Below are 20,922 nucleotides of genomic sequence, written 5' to 3' on the forward strand. Positions count from 1 at the left end.
TCATATTCTGTCCTGATTAGCTTCCTTCATCCACACTGCATATGCATGTCTGCATGCATCTGCACATAGATTGCTGTCTTCAGAAGAGAGCAAAAAAAAGACTAACTTAAATATTCATACACTCCTTTAAATAATGCATCTCAGACTCCATTTGCACACTCCCCTGACTGCACTGTCGCCACCTGTCAAATCAGCAGAGTTACAGTCATGATGAGTTAACATTGAAAAACACTAAAAATATCTATGAGTCCACAGAAATGAACACAGCAAAAATACAGTCCAAAACCCCACAGCAAGTAGAAGTGGTGATTAAAGTGATAAGAAGATGAAAAGACCCCCTTCTGCATAGCAGATGCATGTTGTTGTATTTTTACTTACCAGTGTTCCAGTCATATGGAAGCATAGAAAAAAATATAGTTTCAGCATATTCAATTCCTAAAGTAATTTTAGGGTTTTAATGAACTAGAGGTTTTTAAAGGAATAGTTCACGCAAAAATTTAAATTTGCTGAAAACAGATTATCAAGGACTGGAAATGTGTGATATATATAGATATAATAGCACCCTCTGGCCATCCAAGATGTTGATGACATTGTTTCTTCATCAGAACAGATATGGAGAAATTTAGCATTACATCATTGCTCACCAGAGTCCAAACAGCTGATAAAAACATTACATTAATCCACAAGTTTTCCACACACCTCAAGGCCAATTAACTTCAATTAACATCTTGCAAAGCAGAAAGCTGTTTGAAAAAAAAATACATCAAAGCATTTTTAACTTAGAGTCCTCTATCTATAATTTTGCTTTCTTAAATGAAGAAGTCATCTCATCTGAATCAGGAGAGACATGTGAACAGATCAAGCACCATTTACAACCCAACACAGTTCTAAACAAATATTAATATGCTGCATATTAAAATTATCTGTAATCACATTTCCTTGCCCTTATGATTTAATAATATATAGCAGCAATCAAAATATACACTAGCAAGCTAAATGTATGTTAATTAAAGTGCAAAGGTGACAAAGATTTTGTATGGTTTTAATTTATTCTTAATACATCACATAATCATCATAATAAAATGACATTATGATAATAATTACATATTAAGCACTCATCAATGATTCCAACGAGAGCATGTCCAAAAATCTGTAAATTTCAATCAAAATGCTTTTGCAAGATGCTGCTCATGTAATGTTTAAACCAATCTCACTGTGTAACGGGGAAAAAAAGTGAAAATGTGTAATAAATAACAGTGCATGCACATGTGCGTACAGTATGTTAAGGTTTAAGATCTATATTCCAATAAACAGCTTATTAACTGAATTAATATATTTACCCACATTGCTATTGAGTTATGATTGATGTTTTTAAAGACACATACTGAGTACATACTGTAATCCTTAAACACATTATAAGTCTATGATGAGTTTCTCTGATGTAAACAAGTGTTTTTTACAGAATTTTGCAGATTTGAATGCATCCTGCACACAAGCATTTGGAAATTTCAGAAAATTTGAATATGCATAAGAAAAACACACAGTTTTGATCAATCAAGTGGGGGGTGGGGGTTGGGGGGTAGAGGTTTGGAGCCATTTTTGGGCTTTGTAGCTTCATTTTCTACGAGAGGTTAGAGAATGTTGAAGCCTCCAGGGCTAAATGTTGTGGTTGAATGACAGCTCTGAAGGGTTTTTGAGTTCAGGTCAGTGTTAGGGGCAGTTAAATATTCAGTGTGTGTCCAGTATTGTGCTCTGACTCAACAGCATTTAAGAATTTTGTGCCATTGTGCACTGAATGGTGCACAGAGCTTAAAGTTTATGTATGTATCAGGTTTAAAGTTCATTGTTGTTGTTGTTGTTTTTTGTTTTTTTTTGCTACAATATTTATTGAAATAAGAAGGTTGTCATGTCAAGTTCGTGGTAAGAGCAGGTTGTGCATTGAAAATAAACAGCCATGTGGGTTGGGTTGAAGTTGGTCTGACTTTATGTGATCTACAAATCATCAGTGGCGGGTGTATTATAGCTCTTGAAAAGTGGCTGCATAAAGAGGCCGACGGTTCCTACAACACACACTAAAACAAAGATCCACAGAAACAGACGGTCGATCACCATAGCCACATATTTCCAGTCCTCGATGATCTGTGAGAAAGAGAGAATATGCAGATTTATTTGAATTTATGTGTGATATAAGTGCACTACCATTCAAAAGTAGTAATTTTTTTAAGAAGTCTCTTTTGTTCACCAAGGTATCATTTATTTAAACAAAAACACAGTAAAAACAGTAACATTGTGAAATTTTATCACAATTTAAAAGAACTGTGCTTATATATATATATATATATATATATATATATATATATATATATATATATATATATATATATATATATATATATATATTTTATATTATATTTTTTTCTGCCATATGAAAATATATCAAATTGCAATTATTTGACAAGTAATTATACTAGGGCTGTCAAATGATTAATCATATGAAAATATATCAAATTGCAATTAAATATAATTGTATATTGACATGTATATTGTATAAAAGTACAAAAATAAATAAGAATATAAATCGATAAAAATTCTGTTTATTTAAGTGAAACATAATAAATATATACCAGCACTCACCCCGTGATTTCATTTGACATCATAATCCTCATATTTTTCAACTTGCACTCACCCCTTCATCATCATCCTCATTTTTTAACTTGTCAGCGATATATCGGACCCCCTTCACAGCCTCCTCCGTGTCTACAGAGCACTTTACCGCCATTCGCTTACGAAATTCTGTGTTTTCTTGCAACTCGCCAGGTCTCCAACCAATGTGCTTGGCATCTTCATTGACAAAGAAGGTGGAATCAGTCTCATCCGCCTCACTTTTTGCTGGGAGATCAGATGAAGAGCACTGCTGGTGCTTCCGGCGGAATTTGTTGGACTCTCCCGGTCGTCGCATGAATAGGAAAGCAGGCAAACGGAACACAAAGTAGTATTTGACCCATTTGGGCATAGTGTGTGTGCTTGGGGAACGATGGTGCACGTTTAGCACACACACACTTGTAACAATTGAAAAAGTCACCAAGACCATGGTAAACATCAAGTACTTTCCAATGAGGGGCACAGCGAGTGAGGTCGGTGGTACGATTTTGGAAATAAGCAAGAGGAACACAGTTAAGGCCAGAAGAACAGAAATACACAATGTCATCTTCTCCCCACAGTCTGACGGTAGGTAAAAAACTAAGATGGCCAGTGAAGTGATGAGAACACATGGGATGATCAAGTTAATGGTGTAGAAAAGCGGTTTGCGTCTGATGATAAAATCATATGTTATATCCAAATATGTGGCATCATTAGGGTCTTCGTTTTTTCGACCAGGCAACGAGACAATATCCCACTCACCGCTTGGCTTAAAGTCATCTCGGCTGGCAAAGTCCGACAGCAAGATGAGGTCAATTTCTGTGTGGTCATAAGTCCATGAGCGGAACTTGAGTGTGCAGTTTTGCTGGTCAAAGGGGAAGTCCCGGACCTCAATTTTACAGGCACTCTTATAAATGGCTGGTGGTAGCCAGGCAACCTCACCGTTATTGGACACGACCGCATTGGAGTAGAAAGACACTTCATATGTCCCGTCAGCACTAAAAAAAGGACAAACACATTGTTTTAAATTTGTTGTTTTAAATACAAAAAGCAAAGTATCCTATTGTGCTTGTGTGCATAATAAAGTGCATAATAAAGGTGAAAGTGAAAGCTGATACTCGTATCCTGAGTGCCAGCTCAACATCATGCAAAAAACGCTGTGATTCTAATCTCAGTCTCAGTTCCTGAGATTAACGCGGTAACTCTGTCCTTGGTAAAGGACCTGTCCAAATCCTGCATTGACGCAGCATTGTAAAAAATAAAATAATGATAATAATTACATAATAAGTATCCTGCTGCAACCTGTTTTTTTGTAAGGATTCAACCTTTGAATAAATAAAGCCTTTTCTAAATTGTTTAAAATGGTAGTTTAGCAGAAAATGAACACTCTGTCATCATTTACTCACCCTTATGTCATTCCAAACCTTTATGACTTTCTTCTACAGTACACAAAAGGAGATATTTAAAAAAACAAAAAGGTGTCTTGTTCTTGCCCATACATTGAAAGTCCATGAGGTTCAGTGTGGTTTTGGGCCCTATTGACTATCAGTGTATCAGCAAAAATAGTTGAAATGATGACAGAGTTTTAATTTTTGCTTAACTATTGCTTTATTTTTACAAGTCAAAATAAAATCTGAACAAAATATTTTTTAAGTTACTCACTTGTTGTACAGAACAATGTCAGGCAGCCATATATGCCGGGAAGGAAGGCGCACTTTTCTTATCCCTTCATACTCCTCTGGATCCCACATCAACCGGTAATCATTCCATACCTGCAAATGACAGACACCTTAGAAAGACTTTTATTAATAATAATAATAATAATAATACAACCCAAACACAAAAGTGCCACTGCTTATACCTGAGTGAGCCAACAGTTGGTGGTCATGATCTGCTCTCTCTCATTCTGAAATACAAACATTAACATATTACAAAAAGTGATTTAATAAAATGTGCCATGTGTGGGTGCTTTTCATGTTCCAACTACCCACCACACTGATGAGCTGGGCAAGGGACACTTGGATTGCAATGGTGACCTGCTGGCTCTTGTTGACTGCCGGACGGATCAGCTTGTTGTATCGTTCAGGGGAGAGTAAATAGTTTACTAAACGTTCCTCCACCTCTGCACACCATACAGCTGAAAAACAGACATTTAACATGTTAAAAATTTAGGTTTTGAATTTGAATGGAAGAAATGGTTTACTCGGGATTCATTTAAATACCTTTAACCTATGTGATTTACACAGAATTTGTAACACTAACAATACACTCATGATGCAAAATTTACACAAAATTTATAAATGAACACAAGTGACAAATTGGGGTAAAACTGGGTTTTGTTCAGTAAATACTATTGTAATGGAAATAATGCATGGTTTAAATATTTAAATTCAATTAAATTAAATTTTAAAAATCCTTTACCTAATTTGATGTTCTTGGTCAAAAATTACATTTTCTTATTATGTTATATTATTACCAAACAATGGATTAAATATTTTTGTCAAACTGTTTTCTTTCAGTTAGCACAAGTTTTGTAGTCATCATTGATCTGAGGTTATGCACTTCATGTTTTTTTTTTTTTTTTTAAACTGAGGTCGAAACAATGATGCCTTTGATCAATCAGCTCCATAAAGAAATACAAAACCTGTGGAAATGTAAAAGCAAAGAAACTCATAAATAGATTTAATACAATAACAAGAACAAAAAATAAATTTACAAGCAATTTTTTGTAGGTTTGTCATTTTTGACCACTAACACCACAAGTGTAACAAGGTGGGAGAAAAACAAAAAGTACAAAAATTTTCAAGAAACAAATAAATAAATGGTGAAGTTTTTATAACCTGTGTGAACAAAATCCAATGCGATAACATTAACTAGCATGTTTTGGGAAAAAGAAAATGACTTAAAATGGTTAAAAGGATAATATTTTTAAATTCTTTAAAAAATATTTTAACAAATCGTACCAACCCCAAATTTTTGAATGGTAGTGTAAATTAAAAAAGAAAGAAAAATCTAAACTTTCCAAAATTCACTGACTGCTGTGTGTCTCCTAACAGCTTTTACATTAAAGGAAAATTTACCAACAAAAGTTTAACAAAGGAGTTATTTTCTACTGTTGTCATGACTCCAGAACCAAATAAAAACAGCTAGATAAATACATGATCATATGCATAGATCTATATTTTAAGAGAAAACATATGAACAACAGTTTCATTGCCAATAAAAACAGTTTATGACTATGAACACTATACAGAGGCCAAAAAGTAAGTTTCAGACAGAAGAAAAGAGAAAGTCCAAAACTCTACTGGTGTTTCTGTGGAATTGTCACTAAGGGACAGCAAGTCAGGACAAATGACATCACTCTGTGGACAAGCAGTGCACTGTGGGGACAATGCGTACAGAGACTGCAAGATTAAAGTTGACAGTAGAAGCACTGGGGCAGCAGTCTGTGTATGTACACAGATAAATTAACAATTTATTAACTTCTAAAACAACGTTTTCTTAATGTCCATTCATTGCTTTATGACCCATCTTGATGATGTATTTATCTTCTATATTTCTTTTCTCAGCAAATAGTGATATATCAAATGAATCCACAAATTGTATAATTAACTCATTTATTTACTCAACTGACAGCCCTAATACAAATATTTCTGCAACAAAAAAAAATCATTTTATTAATCTCTCTATGCGCATATTGATGCTACCTGTGGTTCATGTCTCTTCTAAATGTCAAATTTCATTATCCCTTCAAAAGAATTAACACATCCTTTATTATGAATCCAGACAGTTACATAAAGAGCCCCATTCATCTGTAAATAAGATGCACCGAAGCAACAATCCTCATGATTCACAGACAGCTTGCAGAGGGTCACAGAAGCCCTATGCCACATCTCTCATTAAGACCCCAAGGGGATGATCATTCTTTAATGCCAAACATGAGTCAGCTGTTCAGCCCATCACTGCCCCATCAGCACACATTCTCTTTATCACAAACTCTCATATTACAGCATATAAAAGCAGAGCAGAGTCTGACAGTAATTATCATAATGAGGGTTTAGTGAGCAAAATTATATGACCATAAATGAACACTACAAACACAGCAGTAACCATGTTAGTTTTTGTTTCCAGTTGTTTCATGTTACACATTATGGGCAACATATTCATTTAAGAGGCTTCCATAATTCTGAAAGAATGCAAACTGTGTGTTTGAGCAATCAATTATTCTGGAGAAATCAAGACTAAATTTTACTTATTAAAAAAAAAACAGTAAAAGGTTGAATTTGTATCTCAAAGTTTAAATATAAAAAACATTTCACTGTAATATCAGATGTTTTTCCTCCAACCTCTGTATGAAGGAACACACATTGGGAGGTGAAACTGAAGTGTCAATCAATGTACTTCCTTTCTTAGAGCAACTGCTTCCAACTGAGTCCCCATTATAGTAAAGATTGTTCCAACTGAGTCCCCATTATAGTAAAGATTGCATTCATTCATTCATTAACACATTACCATATATAATAATAATAAAACAATAAAAATAAAAATAAAAACAGTAAAATAATGGTTTGAGATTATAAAATCTTCTTGTTTAAAATTACTATGTAGTATGGCGGATGCTGTATAGAGTGACTAATATCTGTGGAAAACCCTATGATAAAAGTATTACTAAACCCCCGACTTAATCAGACAAGCCCCATGTCCTGCTTCAGGGCTTTTCACAAAAACACACACACTCCTAAACAACCAAGGTAGGACAGGGGCTTGGAAAGAAAAACACACTTGGACCACCTCAAAATTATACAAAACAACACACACACTCACAGTTGCATGTACTGAGCTTTTCCACCCCGGTGCACTTCCACTCTGTGATGAGGTAGGTTTTATTTTAGTGCAGCTGAATTATTCACACAAACAACAATAACAGACACAGACAAACACACACAGACCTACTCTGCAGAGTACTTTACTAGGCATACAAATTAATAACATAGCACTCAATATTACACTAGCACACAGACTTACACATAAACACCTCCCATTCTAAGTTAAATACATCTATGCTCTTCATTTTGACAGGGCGGTGCTTAACCAGTGTATCAGTGTTTGAGTGGCATAAATATCCACTAACTAAATTATTAAAAGCTACTCCATCTGCAGCCAAGCTCCACTGCATCAAACAACACAAATATACACATATTCACTAGTTATATGGTCCAACAGTTACCCTAGTGCTGCAATTTCAGTATGTGAGAGAGTCAAATCCACTTCATGCTAATCTTTACCACTAAAAGAGAGTGTTTCTGTCTTTCTCTCAGCCTCGCTCAGATGCTTTCTTTCTGCTGAAGGCTTTCCCCCACATTTCAGTTTTCATTAGTTTAAGAATCTGAGACTGTGTGGGAGTTTTAGTACATCACACTTTTTCTGGAATCACAGACCATATTTTCACAATTCCTACAAAGACTGAAAACCCATTATTGCACATTGATGGCTTGTTAAACACTTATTCTTTTCAACATATTGGGATTATGTCCAAACGGTTCAGGTAGCCTAGCTTCCATTTATTGGGCAGACCATGTTGTTTCAAGCCTGTTTAATACTATTCTACATTTATTAAAATATAATATTTTGATTCAGCAAGAATGCATTAAACTGATCAAAAGTGATGGTAAAAAAAACATTTATAATGTTACAAAAAAAATAATAAACACTGTTCTTAACTTTATATTTAACAAAGAATTCTGAAAAAAAATTATCACAGTTTCCGCAAACATATTGAGCAGTAAAACTGCTTTCAAAATTGATATTAATAATGGGAAATGTTTCTTGAGCACCGAATCAATTTCTGAAGGATCATGCGACAAATAAGGCTGGAGTAATGTCTGCTGATTTTTTTTTATTTTAAGTTGTAATAATATTTCACAATATTTTTTTATTGTTTTAATCAAATGAATGCCGCTTTGTTGAGCATAAGAAACTTCTTTCAAAAACATTTTAAAATTAAACCAACCCCAAACTTTTGAACTGTTCGAGCTTGTAATTTTCTGAACAATGTCAGAAATGCGTTATTACTAGCACTTCTCATGTTTATTGCGTCTTTATGATGAATCGCTTGTTGTATTCCTCATTGGTACGTTGCTTGCTCATGCCATGACCTTGACTCACTGCTTAATGAGTGGAAATACTTCAGCAATAAAAATCATTAATGGAAGCACTGATACCGGGATCAATACTGCTAATGGCAATCACAACAGTTGGATTATCCACTGATTATACAAGCGCTTACTTTACTTTTTGTTAGAATTCAAACAGTAATTAATAAAGTTCACTTAAAACACTGCCTTGACATGAAAAAAGGAGCAACCAGTTGTAATATATTTGTGTAATTCACAGTATGTGCAACTGCACGGTTCAATAATACATGCAAGCTATAAAACAAGTCAATTTAGGCATTTATTGACAAAATATATTCAATGGAGTTCTGTGCACAAACTAGACTTCGATAAAAGCTGTCCTTCACAGCAACAAGATATTCTGTCTAGGTTTATTCTGTATGTATGTGTGTGTGCACACGTTCATGAACGTGTTTAAGAGACCCTCTCTGCAGCTCTGACTCACTGAGCAAAAGATCTAATCAGAGTTATGACAGAGTTGGCATAAGCATGCCTTCAAGATCCAAAACACACACACACACACTATCACCATGCATGCCCTGAAATGGACTGAAAAAGACACTCTAATACTGAATTGTACATATGCTCAAGTTTCCCTTCACAACTACATGGAGATCAAGAAAACACATGACTATGCAACCATGATGAAGGGTCTATTTTAAATACCAATAGATTGTAAATGATCTAATAGCTATTTCATGTTCAGTGTGAAACTGATCGATGATTTTAAGTAATAAAGTCATCCTTCATACTCAATGAAACATGATGCACTCACAAAAGACTCTCCTGTGTGGGCACTGAAGTGATGCTTCACAGTTGGAAACAGATCTGTGAGCGAAGTGAGCTATGGGGCACAGAGAACGTGCCATTATGTGGACTGGCCCAATTTAACCCCTTTAATCCCACTGGTTACAGGTCTAAAGAGACTTCCTGGTGTGTTTTGCAATGACTTGTTAACTATAAATTAGAGAACAGGTTTTATTGATTTCATGTGAATCTTTTTCATGTCTAGTGTAAATAAAATAGCCACATAACCAGAGCTATTTAATTCTTGTTTCCCTTGCAACCACCATATTTAGTGTATATATATGAATGACACATTTTGGCTGGTTATTGTGTCTAGATGTAAAACACACACTTTACCTAACTTTTTAACAAACAAAAAAAGCACATTCAAGACTTAAACGTATTAAACTAACAGATGTTAAGAGCGTTATTTTTAATGATAAAGCAACTGATCATTGAAAGTAACACACATCAATGGAAAAAAAGAGCTGCATGCTTACTCGCCACAGTGAGCACTAGTCCAAACCAAAGTCCTGAAGCCATCGGAGCTGCCATCTCCTGTACGAGCCCCTCTGTCCACACTTTCGCCAACTGACAGGCAAAGATAGCGCCTTACAGATACATTTTCCCCGCACACTTCTTGACAGTCCCTGCGATTAAGACAGACTGATTTGAGTACGCGAGTACGGCTTCTTATGACCCCAGATTGTAAAAAAGTCGAGCGTGTCTTACGCCTGTAGAGTTATTCGTTCCTTTTTAGTGATAACAAACACGAGCGTTATGTTAAAATATCCTCGGGATTTTCTCTTTGTACGCGAACTGACTCGCGCGCTCTCTGCAGACTACGCGCTTCTCTTGAGTGCTGGGGACACTTGACATCCGCGAGCGTAATCAAGCCATCAACTTATGTAAAAACAAGTCTTCTACCACTTAAATACAGTTCACAGTCCCCAGGTCTTATTATTTAAAATATGCCAGTAATCCATTTTTCAGTCTTTCCCATTCCATGTCGAATGACATCAATTTTAATGTCGCTTTAAATATTACACAATTTTAGAGAGAGATAGAGAAGGTGTTGATGTCTCAGTGTGATAAGTAATCATATAAGTTATGATAATTACAGGCTCAACTGCACATGGTTAAAAGAACTGTTAAATGCCACTGTGTCTTGCATGGGCAATTGGCTAGGTGTGTGTCACGGGGGAGGAGTTTGCTGGTTGTGTGTCTGCACCACTGAGCATAAGACAACAGTTTTTGATATATGCAGAGTAAACAAAATGAACACCATAAATCCACAACAGCATACATTCAGACAAGAATCACCTATAACAAAAGTAATAAAGATACATTTTAACCAAAATGCATTTTCTGTAATTATTTTGTTGGGGCAATTTGTCAAATGAGTTTTATAAGCTATTGGTCAAAACAATTGTTCAATGCTACCATGTACACTACTGGTAAAAAGTATGGAATAATTAAGATTTTGATTAAAGAAGCCTCATTTGCTCACCAAGGCTGCATTCATTTGATTACAAATACAGTAAAAACAGTAATATTGTGAAATTACAATTTAAAATAACTTTTTTCTATTTGAAAATATTCTAAAATGTAATTTTCAGCAGCCATTACTCCAGACTTCAAAAACTGTTCTTCAACACTGATAATATTAAGACATTTTTCTTGAGCACCAAATTAGCATTTATTAGTATACTTTCTGACGGATCAGTTCTTTTAAATTATAAAAATATTATGCATTATTATTTTTAATCAAATAAATGCAGCCTTGGGGAGCATAAGATACTTCTTAAAAGAAAAAAAAAAACATTGTAAAACTTTGACTAGTAGTGTATTTTTTATTTTATTTTTATTTTTTTTGTGGCCAATGAAGGTGGAAATAATCCCAAAAAATTGCAGCCAAGACTTCAAGGCTTCATCCATAGATGGCTGTCAAGTTCAGAATGAAGAGAGCTCATTGCAGTTTACTGCAGTTCCTCATAAAGTAGCTGCTCACTTCAAAGAATAAATATATTGATGGAAAAGCATTGTTTATTAATTAACTTTCAATTAACTTAATTAACCATAAAAACCCAAATCACGGAAGCAAAGTAATCTCTCCCACTCTGTCACATATTAAATCTCATGAGGAAAGACATCACACAAAACATCGCAAAGTAGTGGACCCTTGAGGCAAGGTATAAAGCAGAGACCTGATGTTACGGTCCTAGAAAAGGACAAAATAGGATTCTTGTCTTTCCACAAACCCTGCGCAAGTGTATACATGCCTGAGCGTGAGAAATCAAGAAAGCATGAGAGCAAGATTGAGGGAAAGGACAAAAGTGTGTAGCCAAAAGAAGTGTTTCTATAAAGTGGCTATGAATCTTTAAACTTCTCAAATCTTTCATGCATACACAAACATTTTCATACACAAGCATGCATATACTCAATGCTCTCTCACTCAGCCATGCCCAAATGTTACAGCCATTAGTGTTGGGTTAATGGCTGTTAATTTAATTTAGTCTGAGTGAAACAGGACCTCACATAATGTTACCTGATACAAACAGAAATAATGAAATACACAAACAATTTGCCATATCGATTTCTGCAGAAATTGCACAGTTGCATGTTTATTCTAACATGCAGCCTTTCCTTTAAGGCCACATATATCTGAAATATCTTTTTCTGAGCCTGACAGTAATATTTTTGTAACATTTGGTTTAAATAATCTAAACAGCAAACTTCATCTTCCCAAAGCTGATGAATTGCTTTGCTTTATTATTAGCACAATAAAGGAAATGACAATTGATATATCAATGTGTGGAGCAAATCTGGAAATGAATGCATGACTGCATACACATAAATATAGCTACATTCACCGGCATATACATATTCCCCTTTTCTGACTGTCTGCAGCATGAAATCTGGTTTGCCATCCGTCTCATGCTCCAATTCCCCCAATAGGAGGTGTTTGGGGACAGAAGCAGAGTGCATTATAAAGATTTAAATGCTAACAGACATTAGCTCACCATTCAGATGTCTTATGTTTACATGTCAAAATCATTCATCCATGGACTTTCAACATGATCTTACACAGCATTTACCTAACACAAATCCAGGATAAACCACTTTAATCTTCAGCATCTGTTGGGTGATGGTTACTAACTTGAGTCATCTGATCTTCAGAAGGTGAAAATTGCTCCATTCATATTTGCTTGGGCTGAACACACAAAGCCAAATGCATCTAACTGAGAAAAAAAATAAACGAAACAATTCACCGTTTTCAAAACCATTAATTATATTGCACAACCCTTTCAAACCATGAATGAAAACATGTAAGTAAATAAATATTATTTTTTAACTCTAACTGAACAGTGTACATTGATTGTTGCACTTTAAAAGTTAATTCCTCTGTTTCAGTCTTGTGGTGAGCACAAGGTTGGTATAAATCCTTGCCAATAACCAGGCCAATAATTTATCAGAGGTTGATCACAATTTCATCACTACTATCATAGTAAAGATTCCCACTCTAGTCTTTAACTTTCTGTGTAGCATATTCTTTGCTAACATTGCTTTTTACCTCTTCTTTTTTTATGAGCTTAAAATAAAGCAGATCTGCTAATAACCAAACCAATTTGAAAGACTGCTACAGAAAATGAAAAACACAGTGGAAAGCGAAATATACCCAAAGAGTGATAAAAATTAAACCATAACATGGTTTCAAGAAGAGGTCGATTTTCTGCCATATTCATAAACAATCCATTTATTTGCACACATAAAGTTTGTTTACTTACCCATGGCGTGGCACATTTACGTCTTCTCTTATAGCCCCATCTTGTGGTGATGAACTACCAACCCTCTTAGAAAACAAAGATTTAGATTTACTGACAATTTGAATGTTTTAGTATAGATGTTTTAAGCCCAACATTAACCAGTAGGAAAATATTAAACTCTATAAGCCTTAAATTTATTCCACTTTTAGATAGGCCTAATTTTAATCTAATTTTTGAAAAAGCACCTTCATACTTTTATTTAATAAATCTAAATTATTTATTTGTTTGTCCTTCCCAGTTCCTGAATATACTCAACAAACAGCCGATGACCTTTGAAGCATTTGGTTCAAAAAATAAATAAGTAAAAACAATAATAATAATAATGATGATGATAATAATAATAATAATAATAATAATAACGTTTTTTTTTTTTTTTTTTTTTTTTTTTTTTGTGGTGGTGGTGGAAACGCGTTTCAGCCAAGCTATGGTTTGAATAAAATACATATTTCCAAGTTTTTAAGATTTAGCAGCATTGTTCCAATCACAGAACAATATTTTTCTGTTATGTGTTTTTTATGAAATTATATATTAATCTTTAATTTATTTGAATGTCCATTTCAATGTTATATTTAGCTTTCCCAGACTGGACCCCAGTCCTTTATCTTGGTCTCAGGACTTCCTGTCGGGAAAGACTCCACAGTATCATCACTGTTCAGTTCCCAAACAAACGTTACCAACTCACACTCCAGTCCGCAACTTTTCCTCCAGCTCCCTCCATCGAAAAGTCCCGTCGACTCTCAGACACCGAATATTTCAGAACACAGAAATGTCCCCTCCGTCCGCACGGCTTCAAACCAAACCCGTGATAACGTGTCTGAAGACATTTCTGATCTCGTACAGTCTGATTTTCTGGGTGAGTTTGTGTTTTCATCAGATTTGCCGTTAGCTGAAGGCGGCTATCATCTCAGCTAACTCACTCTGAACAATGGACTCAGTCAACGAGTAGTTTAAACTCAGTTTAGTCCTAATTTCGATTTTTAACTAGCCATGTTTTCTTTATGTAAAATAAGATGTATTATTTAAGATACTTTATTTAGGTGTTTATTTATCTTTTGATTAGTAGAAGACTTGCAAAAAGATTTACATAAGTTAGATTCTCTCGATTACCTTTTATTGTTAGCGGCTTGCTTAAGGATGCTTCGAATAATTGTAGATTTTCCCAGCATTTTAAACATATATATACAAAAAGTATGAAGTAAAACGTTAATTTTAGGATATAGGTTCAAATTTGTTTCAGACTAAGAAATGCGAAGCTTTGCAGCCTTATGTAACGTACTTTGGGAAGCTGTTTTGATCGCTGTTCAAATATATTGATCTACACAGATATTCAATAAGGAAACTGATATAAACACTTCATCAAATGTGGCCTAAATGGGTACGAAGTCCGCTGTAGCACTTTTATCTCGACTATTTATTGCTATTCACGGTGATTTTCAGCAGACAGGGGACAGATGGTCATGTTTATAAAGTGTATAGTCCAAGACTCAGACACAATCAGTTGCTTATGATCAAAATGATAACTCTCATTTAATTACTCTGTGCAGTACTGCACATCACCAAATAGTAAATAAGCTCGTCACAACTCCAAATAAATATAAATTGTAAAACCTAACAGCTTTCAAAGTCATCAATATCATAACATAACCTAAATCTACAGTCTACTATAACTATATCCATCTTCATCCACATACATACATTTAACTTTATGATATATACTATATTGTAAATCTCAACTGCATGAGTAGTGTAACTAAATTATCTTCCAGTTCTAATCTGCTTAATGTGACTATGAGACATTAGGTATACTAAGAAATTATAGACATTAACATCATTCTCTTACGTAAAACGACTTTAAAAAAATGTATATTTGTGAAAAGCGCTATACAAAGTGACTTGGCTTTATTTTGACCAGTTTCTAAATAGGCCAAGGCTTATATTTGCTCACAACAGCTGTCTGGGAACTGGAGCATTCCCAGATTCCCTGTTTTTATTTAATGCTCTAAACTGTGCGAGTTTTGAAGCTGAACTGTAATTACAAGGTTTGCAAGGGTAGTATTAAGAATGGGGATGGGCTAGAAGTCTCTCAGGCAAATCCTAAAAAACACTTATCGAATATGTCTGAGAGTCTTTAACTTTTCTTGTAGTTAACAGGAGTCATCTTGTTGGCTGTTGGAGTATGGGGAAAGGTTAATTTGGAGTTCAACCTCCTCCTGAATTCAGACAAGGGCACCAATGTACCATATGTCCTCATTGGGACCGGAGCCATCATCATCATCTTCGGGTTGTTCGGTTGCTTCGCGACCTGCCGTGGAAGTCCATGGATGCTGAAGCTGGTCAGTTCTAGAGATTTCACGCGATTTAATAATAAAAAAAAATGTATTAATGTGGGAGTAGTTACAGCACATTCTATAAATATGGTAAACGATAAACTTTTTTGTGTATCTATATGACATAAAACTGACATATCATGAAAAGTTGCTTGTTTGCATTTGACGTCCCCTTAAAAAAAATGGTCTTTTCAGACTTCGACCCTGTTACAAACGTAAGAAGAAAAAACTTTAATATATGATAAAAGTTTATTAATAACTTACAGAACAACATTTGGTTTTCAGGTCTTATTTTGTTTTCTATTTGCTGAAATTTCATTATGTTTTGTATTATGTTTTTAAGCATTTTTTCTTTTCCCCCTCCCTTGTAGTATGCTATGTTCCTGATGCTTGTGTTCTTAGCTGAACTAGTGGCAGGTATATCCGGCTTTATTTTCAGACATGAGGTAATTCTTTTTTTCTTTTTTTTTTACTTTACATACAGTATTTCATATACTATCTGCTGTGTAAGCCACATAATGTTTTCACATTGTTTTTTTAGATTAAAGCAGTGCTTCAAGGTGCCTATAATAAAGCTGAATCAGTCTACAGTGGTAAGGACAATGAAGATCTGGACAGAATCCAGAGAACAGTAAGCATGTATTTGTTTTATTGGGAGCTGCACAAAACATCAAGATGACATTAAACATCAGTTATCTGCTTGAATGTTATTTTAAGAAATGTCATTTATTTTGTCATTTCTAGCTGCAATGCTGTGGAGAGAATAACTACACCAGCTGGACAAACACAGAATACTTCAAAAACAAGGGCATCCCCAAAAGCTGCTGTAACATGACTGCTGGTGGAAACTGCACTTCTGAAGAACTTAAAGATCTAAACAAGGCTGCATTAGTGGTATATCAACGGGTAAGAACTTTGATGCTTCTGAACACTCCTAAATCAATAAAATCATTAGAATTATTTCGTAATTCTGGAAAAAAAATCCTTCTCTTGTAGGGCTGTTTCTCCCTCATGACTACAACATTGGAGGCCAATCTTGGAATTATTGCTGGAATTTCTTTTGGAATTGCATTCTTCCAGGTACTTATCATGTCCAGTTAGTATTTTTTAAATGAATCTAGTCTGTAATGCATCTAATAATATCTTTTTTTTTTTTTCATTCAATTCCTCATCAGCTCATTGGGATATTCCTGGCATGTTGTCTGTCTCGCTATATCACCAACAACCAATATGAGATGGTGTAGTGATCCACAGGTATATTTTCTTACTCTTCCCATTAGGCTGTTCTCTTTAAAATGGCACAGTTTTGTGTTGTTTTATTACGTGTCATTTAATGAGTATGTTGACTGATAAAAAATGACTAGGTTTTCATTCAAGAATTCTTCTGTCTGATTACAGGGTATCAACTGGAGATCACAGAGGGCTGAACCTGACAAAAGGGAAAAGATTTAGTTTCAGTGTTTTGTATGTGTGCCTTAGCTAAACATTTCATTTTAGAGAATTTCTGACTGTTTTTTAAAGAATATTTCTTGTTGGTAACTACATTGAAGGGAAGGAACCCAAAATACGATACGTTCATTTTGAATTTGTTTTGCCAGAGTGTAAATATAACAGTAATTACGGAAGTTTGTAGAAAGTGCATGTGTTTTAGCCGGTTACACCAGGAACATTCAGACAGTTATGCAGTAAACAGAGTACTGCACACCTTTACATTTGTTTAACTGGAATTAACACGTGCTAAAACTTTGCATCTAGTAAAAAAACAGTAGTAATATTTCTTGCATGCACCTAAAGTTCAACATTTGCTAAAAAGAATGTTTTTGAGAATGAATTTGAGACATTTAAGATGTTATCCACTCAGCATGTTGTATAGGGAGTTCTGTTTGTCACCAGTAGTTAATTTCATCTATAACTATTTTAATACATGTATTTTCATTTCCATTTGGATTGCTTCTGTGAAAATGATCTGGTTATTTGCAATTTCTCTGCAGTCTTTATAAATGTAGCAGCTATAGTGTTAATTGTAAGGTTGTTGAATGTCGTGGCAGTGATGTGCTGAAGAGAAAATTTGTAGTGTCTCTTTAAGTTTGTCTACAAAATGTGAAATCTGTTGTGGCCCATCAGGTAACAATATTTAACATGTACATACAAAGCTACAAATATCAACAGTATCTATACAGGGGTAGAGCAGTATTTAATGACATCCGTGCATTTGTAAGTAAAATAAGGTGATGTATAATCCACATTACTTTTTAAACTAATTCTTTTCTCGCGTCACTCCAGCATAATCATGTATTATTTTTTTTGTTGAGATATAAAACACTCTGAGTTTTTTGTGAGTATATGTTTTTTTTTTTTGGGGTGTACACATTTATATCTTCATAAGACAGCAAACTGTCAACAGCCTGTTCTTTTTGTGCAAACTGTAAAATGCATAGGAACAATAAACTGTTTTATATGAGCATAGGCTTCAGACGTAGAACCACCAGATGGCGCTATCTATATCTGGGTTAAACCATAAAGAGCGTAGACTCTAAAGGAGGTCTACAAGGGCGAAGTGTGCCATTTGTGACAGTCGTTTACTATAGAGAAATGTAGGTAACGTTACTATCGTTAATAATTAAAAATCTGAATTACTGTCCTAAAAGGTTTTAAATCAAGCGGGCTGCAGATCGCATAATTGACATATAATACGACACTGAATGACCATAGAGGGAAAATAGTAGTTTGTTGGTTATATCACTATTTCTTCAATCACTACCAGCAAGAGCTCATATTTATTAAGGTCAAATGCGTTAAGAGTGGGGGAAATTTCATCATTTGACCACCCACATGTGAAGAGATCATATTTTGTAAAAGATACTGGCAGACATGAATGCAGATTACATGCTGAAGCTCGATTGGTCCGAAGGCCTGTCAATCACTTGCAGCTCGGCACACCATTGGACATGACGCTTCCCCGCCTGACGTCAGCAGTATAAGTTTGTCGGTCCTCGCCTGATTCTACAGAAGGAAGGAACTTTCTTCTCGGTTGGAGTGGTATAAAATCTTGACTACTTCGTCAATCCTTTATATTTTCTCTTTGGGTTATTCCAGTCCAGTAAACAGTTTCATCCAGGTTAGTCATTTGCTTCTAAATTCTTTTTGAGATTTATTGCGTTATCATTGCAGTGAGGCCTGTTTTGTGAAAACGTGCCACGATAGGATCTTTACTGTTACGTTCTGCGGTAACGTAGTTTAATATCTGAGAGTAATGTGCTTTCGATGAATTTAGTCTTAAACCTCGTTTAATATTGTTTGGTTATTGTCTCTTTAAAGCATCATTAATGCAATGTCTATCTATATATTAGCGACGCGAGAAACCAGAAACGTTCTCTGATTCTAAGCGATAATAATGATGACGTGCGAATAAGTCGTCATTTTTAGTTAATTCTTCACCAAGATTCAGTTGAACCGTTTAAAAACCGGACCGCACGGGTCGCACCGAATCTGAGTGGTTCTAGGGTGAACTCGTTGAACCGAGAAATCGCGGTGTTGGCTTGATTACATGGCGGTTTATTAAAACGTTTGACAGATTTAAATGCAAATTAAATATTGGTTCGAGATGAATCATGGCTGCAGCAAGTGAATTGGGACACGTGAAACTGCAGTAAAAGCCTTTCAACATAAAAAGATGGCTTTATTTTAAATCGCTCACTCGGTTTGTCGCATTCGTCTATTTATAAAGGTTCTAGTTGCTCTTATTGCAGGAGATTAAGTCTAAGAGCTTTTGCATCGCTATTGAATGTACCCTTTAATTTCAGCTTTGCCATGATGCAACTCAGCAACGACACACAATGCAACAAGCACTCTCTGCTCAACGTCATGAACCGGTTCATTGCTGCTGCCAACAACATGGACGAGACCATCATGGTGCCAAACTTACTGCGGGACGTGCCTCTGGAGGACCAAGGCAGCCAAGCCTCTGTTAGTCACAATAACAACGAGCCCTCTTTCCCCAGCAAACAGAGGGACATGTATGAGCACTACCTGCTGCTAAAGTCCATCAAGAATGACATGGAGTGGGGCCTGCTGAAGAGGGAGATGGGCGGCAGCTTTCTAGAGATGACCGTGAAGCACGAAGAGCTGCAGGTGAATGGAGGAGCTGCAGAGGAGAGCACCGACCTGGAGGGCCAGTTCCACTACCACCTCCATGGACTGTTTGCTGTTCTGTCCAAGTTGACAGTCCAGGCTGATGACCTCACAAATCGTTACAAGAGAGAAATCGGTGGAGGTAGCCTGTTGCGATAGGATTGATTAGTTTAGAATTAAAATGGACTATTTTTGAACTGTTGTACTGGGAAGTGAATGGGTGGCAGTCGTCCTAAAGGGCTTTAGATTCCCCTCTGCCATCAAAAAATGGGCTTCTTGCCCAGATCTGTTGTCCTGTGGCCTGTCCTGGTGGTATCTGGTACTTTCAGGAAGTTTCCTTTAGACATTAAAGGGCTATGAGAGTAATGAGGTTTTTATACTACCCATTTCAGCAGCTCGCATATTCCAGTTAGGCTTTAGTTTTGGGTTTTGTTTAAAATCTCTATGCCAGGTCAGAAAGCCCTTGACAATGTCATTTAAAGCTGTAGAAGAATGTGAATGCTGGTAATTCAGTTCTTTCTATTAGCCAGCCAATGCCTTTTGAGGTGATTTTTATGTATTAATGCTGCTCTTGTGCACTTGTCATGTGAAATGGCGTGCCTTCTGTTTTCATTTCCCTCTTGTGCTGTTCTCCAGTATGTATGCTTGTCATGCGTTGTATTAGTTTGAACGGGGTCCATATGAGTCTGTATGCCACTTGTATTCTAGTTTGTCCTAAAAGATTTCGAGTTTTATATCATGCTGTAATAATATAGTGACTTATTAAATAAAGCATTAACTTAAACTGTCTCTCTGCATGGTCTTCCTCCTGAGTATTGCCTTGCATTTCCTTTCCTCTCAAGTGCAATAAGATGCCAACGTTTACCGGAGGGCTGGGTCAAATATCTAATTCTGACTGGAGCTAGAGAGCGTCTCCTAATCTAGTTTCATAAGGGCTGTGTCTCTTGCACTGTGTGAGGAATGTCTTACAAAAGCAGGTTTGAGCTTGACTATTCATTAGGTGTTCTGTTTGCAACGACTTAAAGGATAGTCCAACTG

The 20,922-nt window shown here is 35.5% G+C and overlaps 3 protein-coding genes across 4 annotated transcripts; 2 read left to right on the forward strand and 1 right to left on the reverse strand.

Annotated features, from left to right (window-relative positions):
* Positions 1-1,104: 1,104 nt before the first annotated feature.
* LOC109101836 (neuronal acetylcholine receptor subunit beta-2-like) lies at positions 1,105-13,514 on the reverse strand. Of its 2 annotated transcripts, XM_042770094.1 has the most exons (7): positions 10,332-11,036; positions 10,100-10,249; positions 4,632-4,777; positions 4,502-4,546; positions 4,303-4,412; positions 2,687-3,638; positions 1,105-2,139 (listed from the first exon to the last, which is right to left on the reverse strand). In XM_042770094.1, the coding sequence occupies exons 2-7, from the start codon at positions 10,152-10,154 to the stop codon at positions 1,993-1,995; spliced, it is 1,455 nt and encodes a 484-aa protein (XP_042626028.1). In that variant the 5' UTR covers positions 10,155-10,249; positions 10,332-11,036; the 3' UTR covers positions 1,105-1,992. The 2 variants fall into 2 exon arrangements, with proteins under 2 accessions (XP_042626028.1, XP_018970766.2); XM_019115221.2 differs by lacking the exons at positions 10,100-10,249; positions 10,332-11,036 and adding an exon at positions 13,388-13,514.
* Positions 13,515-14,184: 670 nt separating this feature from the next.
* LOC109101503 (tetraspanin-7-like) lies at positions 14,185-17,838 on the forward strand. The gene is made up of 8 exons (XM_042770095.1): positions 14,185-14,279; positions 15,571-15,759; positions 16,125-16,199; positions 16,295-16,384; positions 16,498-16,659; positions 16,750-16,833; positions 16,929-17,007; positions 17,152-17,838. Exons 1-7 carry the CDS (start codon positions 14,193-14,195, stop codon positions 16,995-16,997), a joined length of 756 nt encoding a protein of 251 aa, XP_042626029.1. The 5' UTR covers positions 14,185-14,192; the 3' UTR covers positions 16,998-17,007; positions 17,152-17,838.
* An 877-nt stretch (positions 17,839-18,715) lies between these two features.
* LOC109101505 (mid1-interacting protein 1-like) lies at positions 18,716-20,668 on the forward strand. Its single transcript, XM_019114865.2, has 2 exons — positions 18,716-18,871; positions 19,557-20,668. The coding sequence occupies exon 2, from the start codon at positions 19,564-19,566 to the stop codon at positions 20,041-20,043; it is 480 nt and encodes a 159-aa protein (XP_018970410.1). The 5' UTR covers positions 18,716-18,871; positions 19,557-19,563; the 3' UTR covers positions 20,044-20,668.
* The last annotated feature ends 254 nt before the right edge of the window (positions 20,669-20,922 follow it).

The sequence above is a fragment of the Cyprinus carpio genome, chromosome A14 (assembly GCF_018340385.1).
Source record: "Cyprinus carpio isolate SPL01 chromosome A14, ASM1834038v1, whole genome shotgun sequence".
Classification (NCBI taxonomy): Eukaryota; Metazoa; Chordata; class Actinopteri; order Cypriniformes; family Cyprinidae; genus Cyprinus; species Cyprinus carpio.

Coding starts and splice junctions, on each gene's coding strand:
- LOC109101836 (XM_042770094.1), bottom strand. CDS start 10,154: ATGGCAGCTCCGATGGCTTCAGGACTTTGGTTTGGACTAGTGCTCACT. Junction 4,547..4,631: donor TTGCCCAGCTCATCAGTGTG/GTGGGTAGTTGG, acceptor TTTGTATTTCAG/AATGAGAGAGAGCAGATCAT. Junction 3,639..4,302: donor GACATTGTTCTGTACAACAA/GTGAGTAACTTA, acceptor TCCTTTTTTTAG/TGCTGACGGGACATATGAAG.
- LOC109101503 (XM_042770095.1), top strand. CDS start 14,193: ATGTCCCCTCCGTCCGCACGGCTTCAAACCAAACCCGTGATAACGTGT. Junction 14,280..15,570: donor CGTACAGTCTGATTTTCTGG/GTGAGTTTGTGT, acceptor CTTTTCTTGTAG/TTAACAGGAGTCATCTTGTT. Junction 16,385..16,497: donor TGGACAGAATCCAGAGAACA/GTAAGCATGTAT, acceptor TGTCATTTCTAG/CTGCAATGCTGTGGAGAGAA.
- LOC109101505 (XM_019114865.2), top strand. CDS start 19,564: ATGATGCAACTCAGCAACGACACACAATGCAACAAGCACTCTCTGCTC.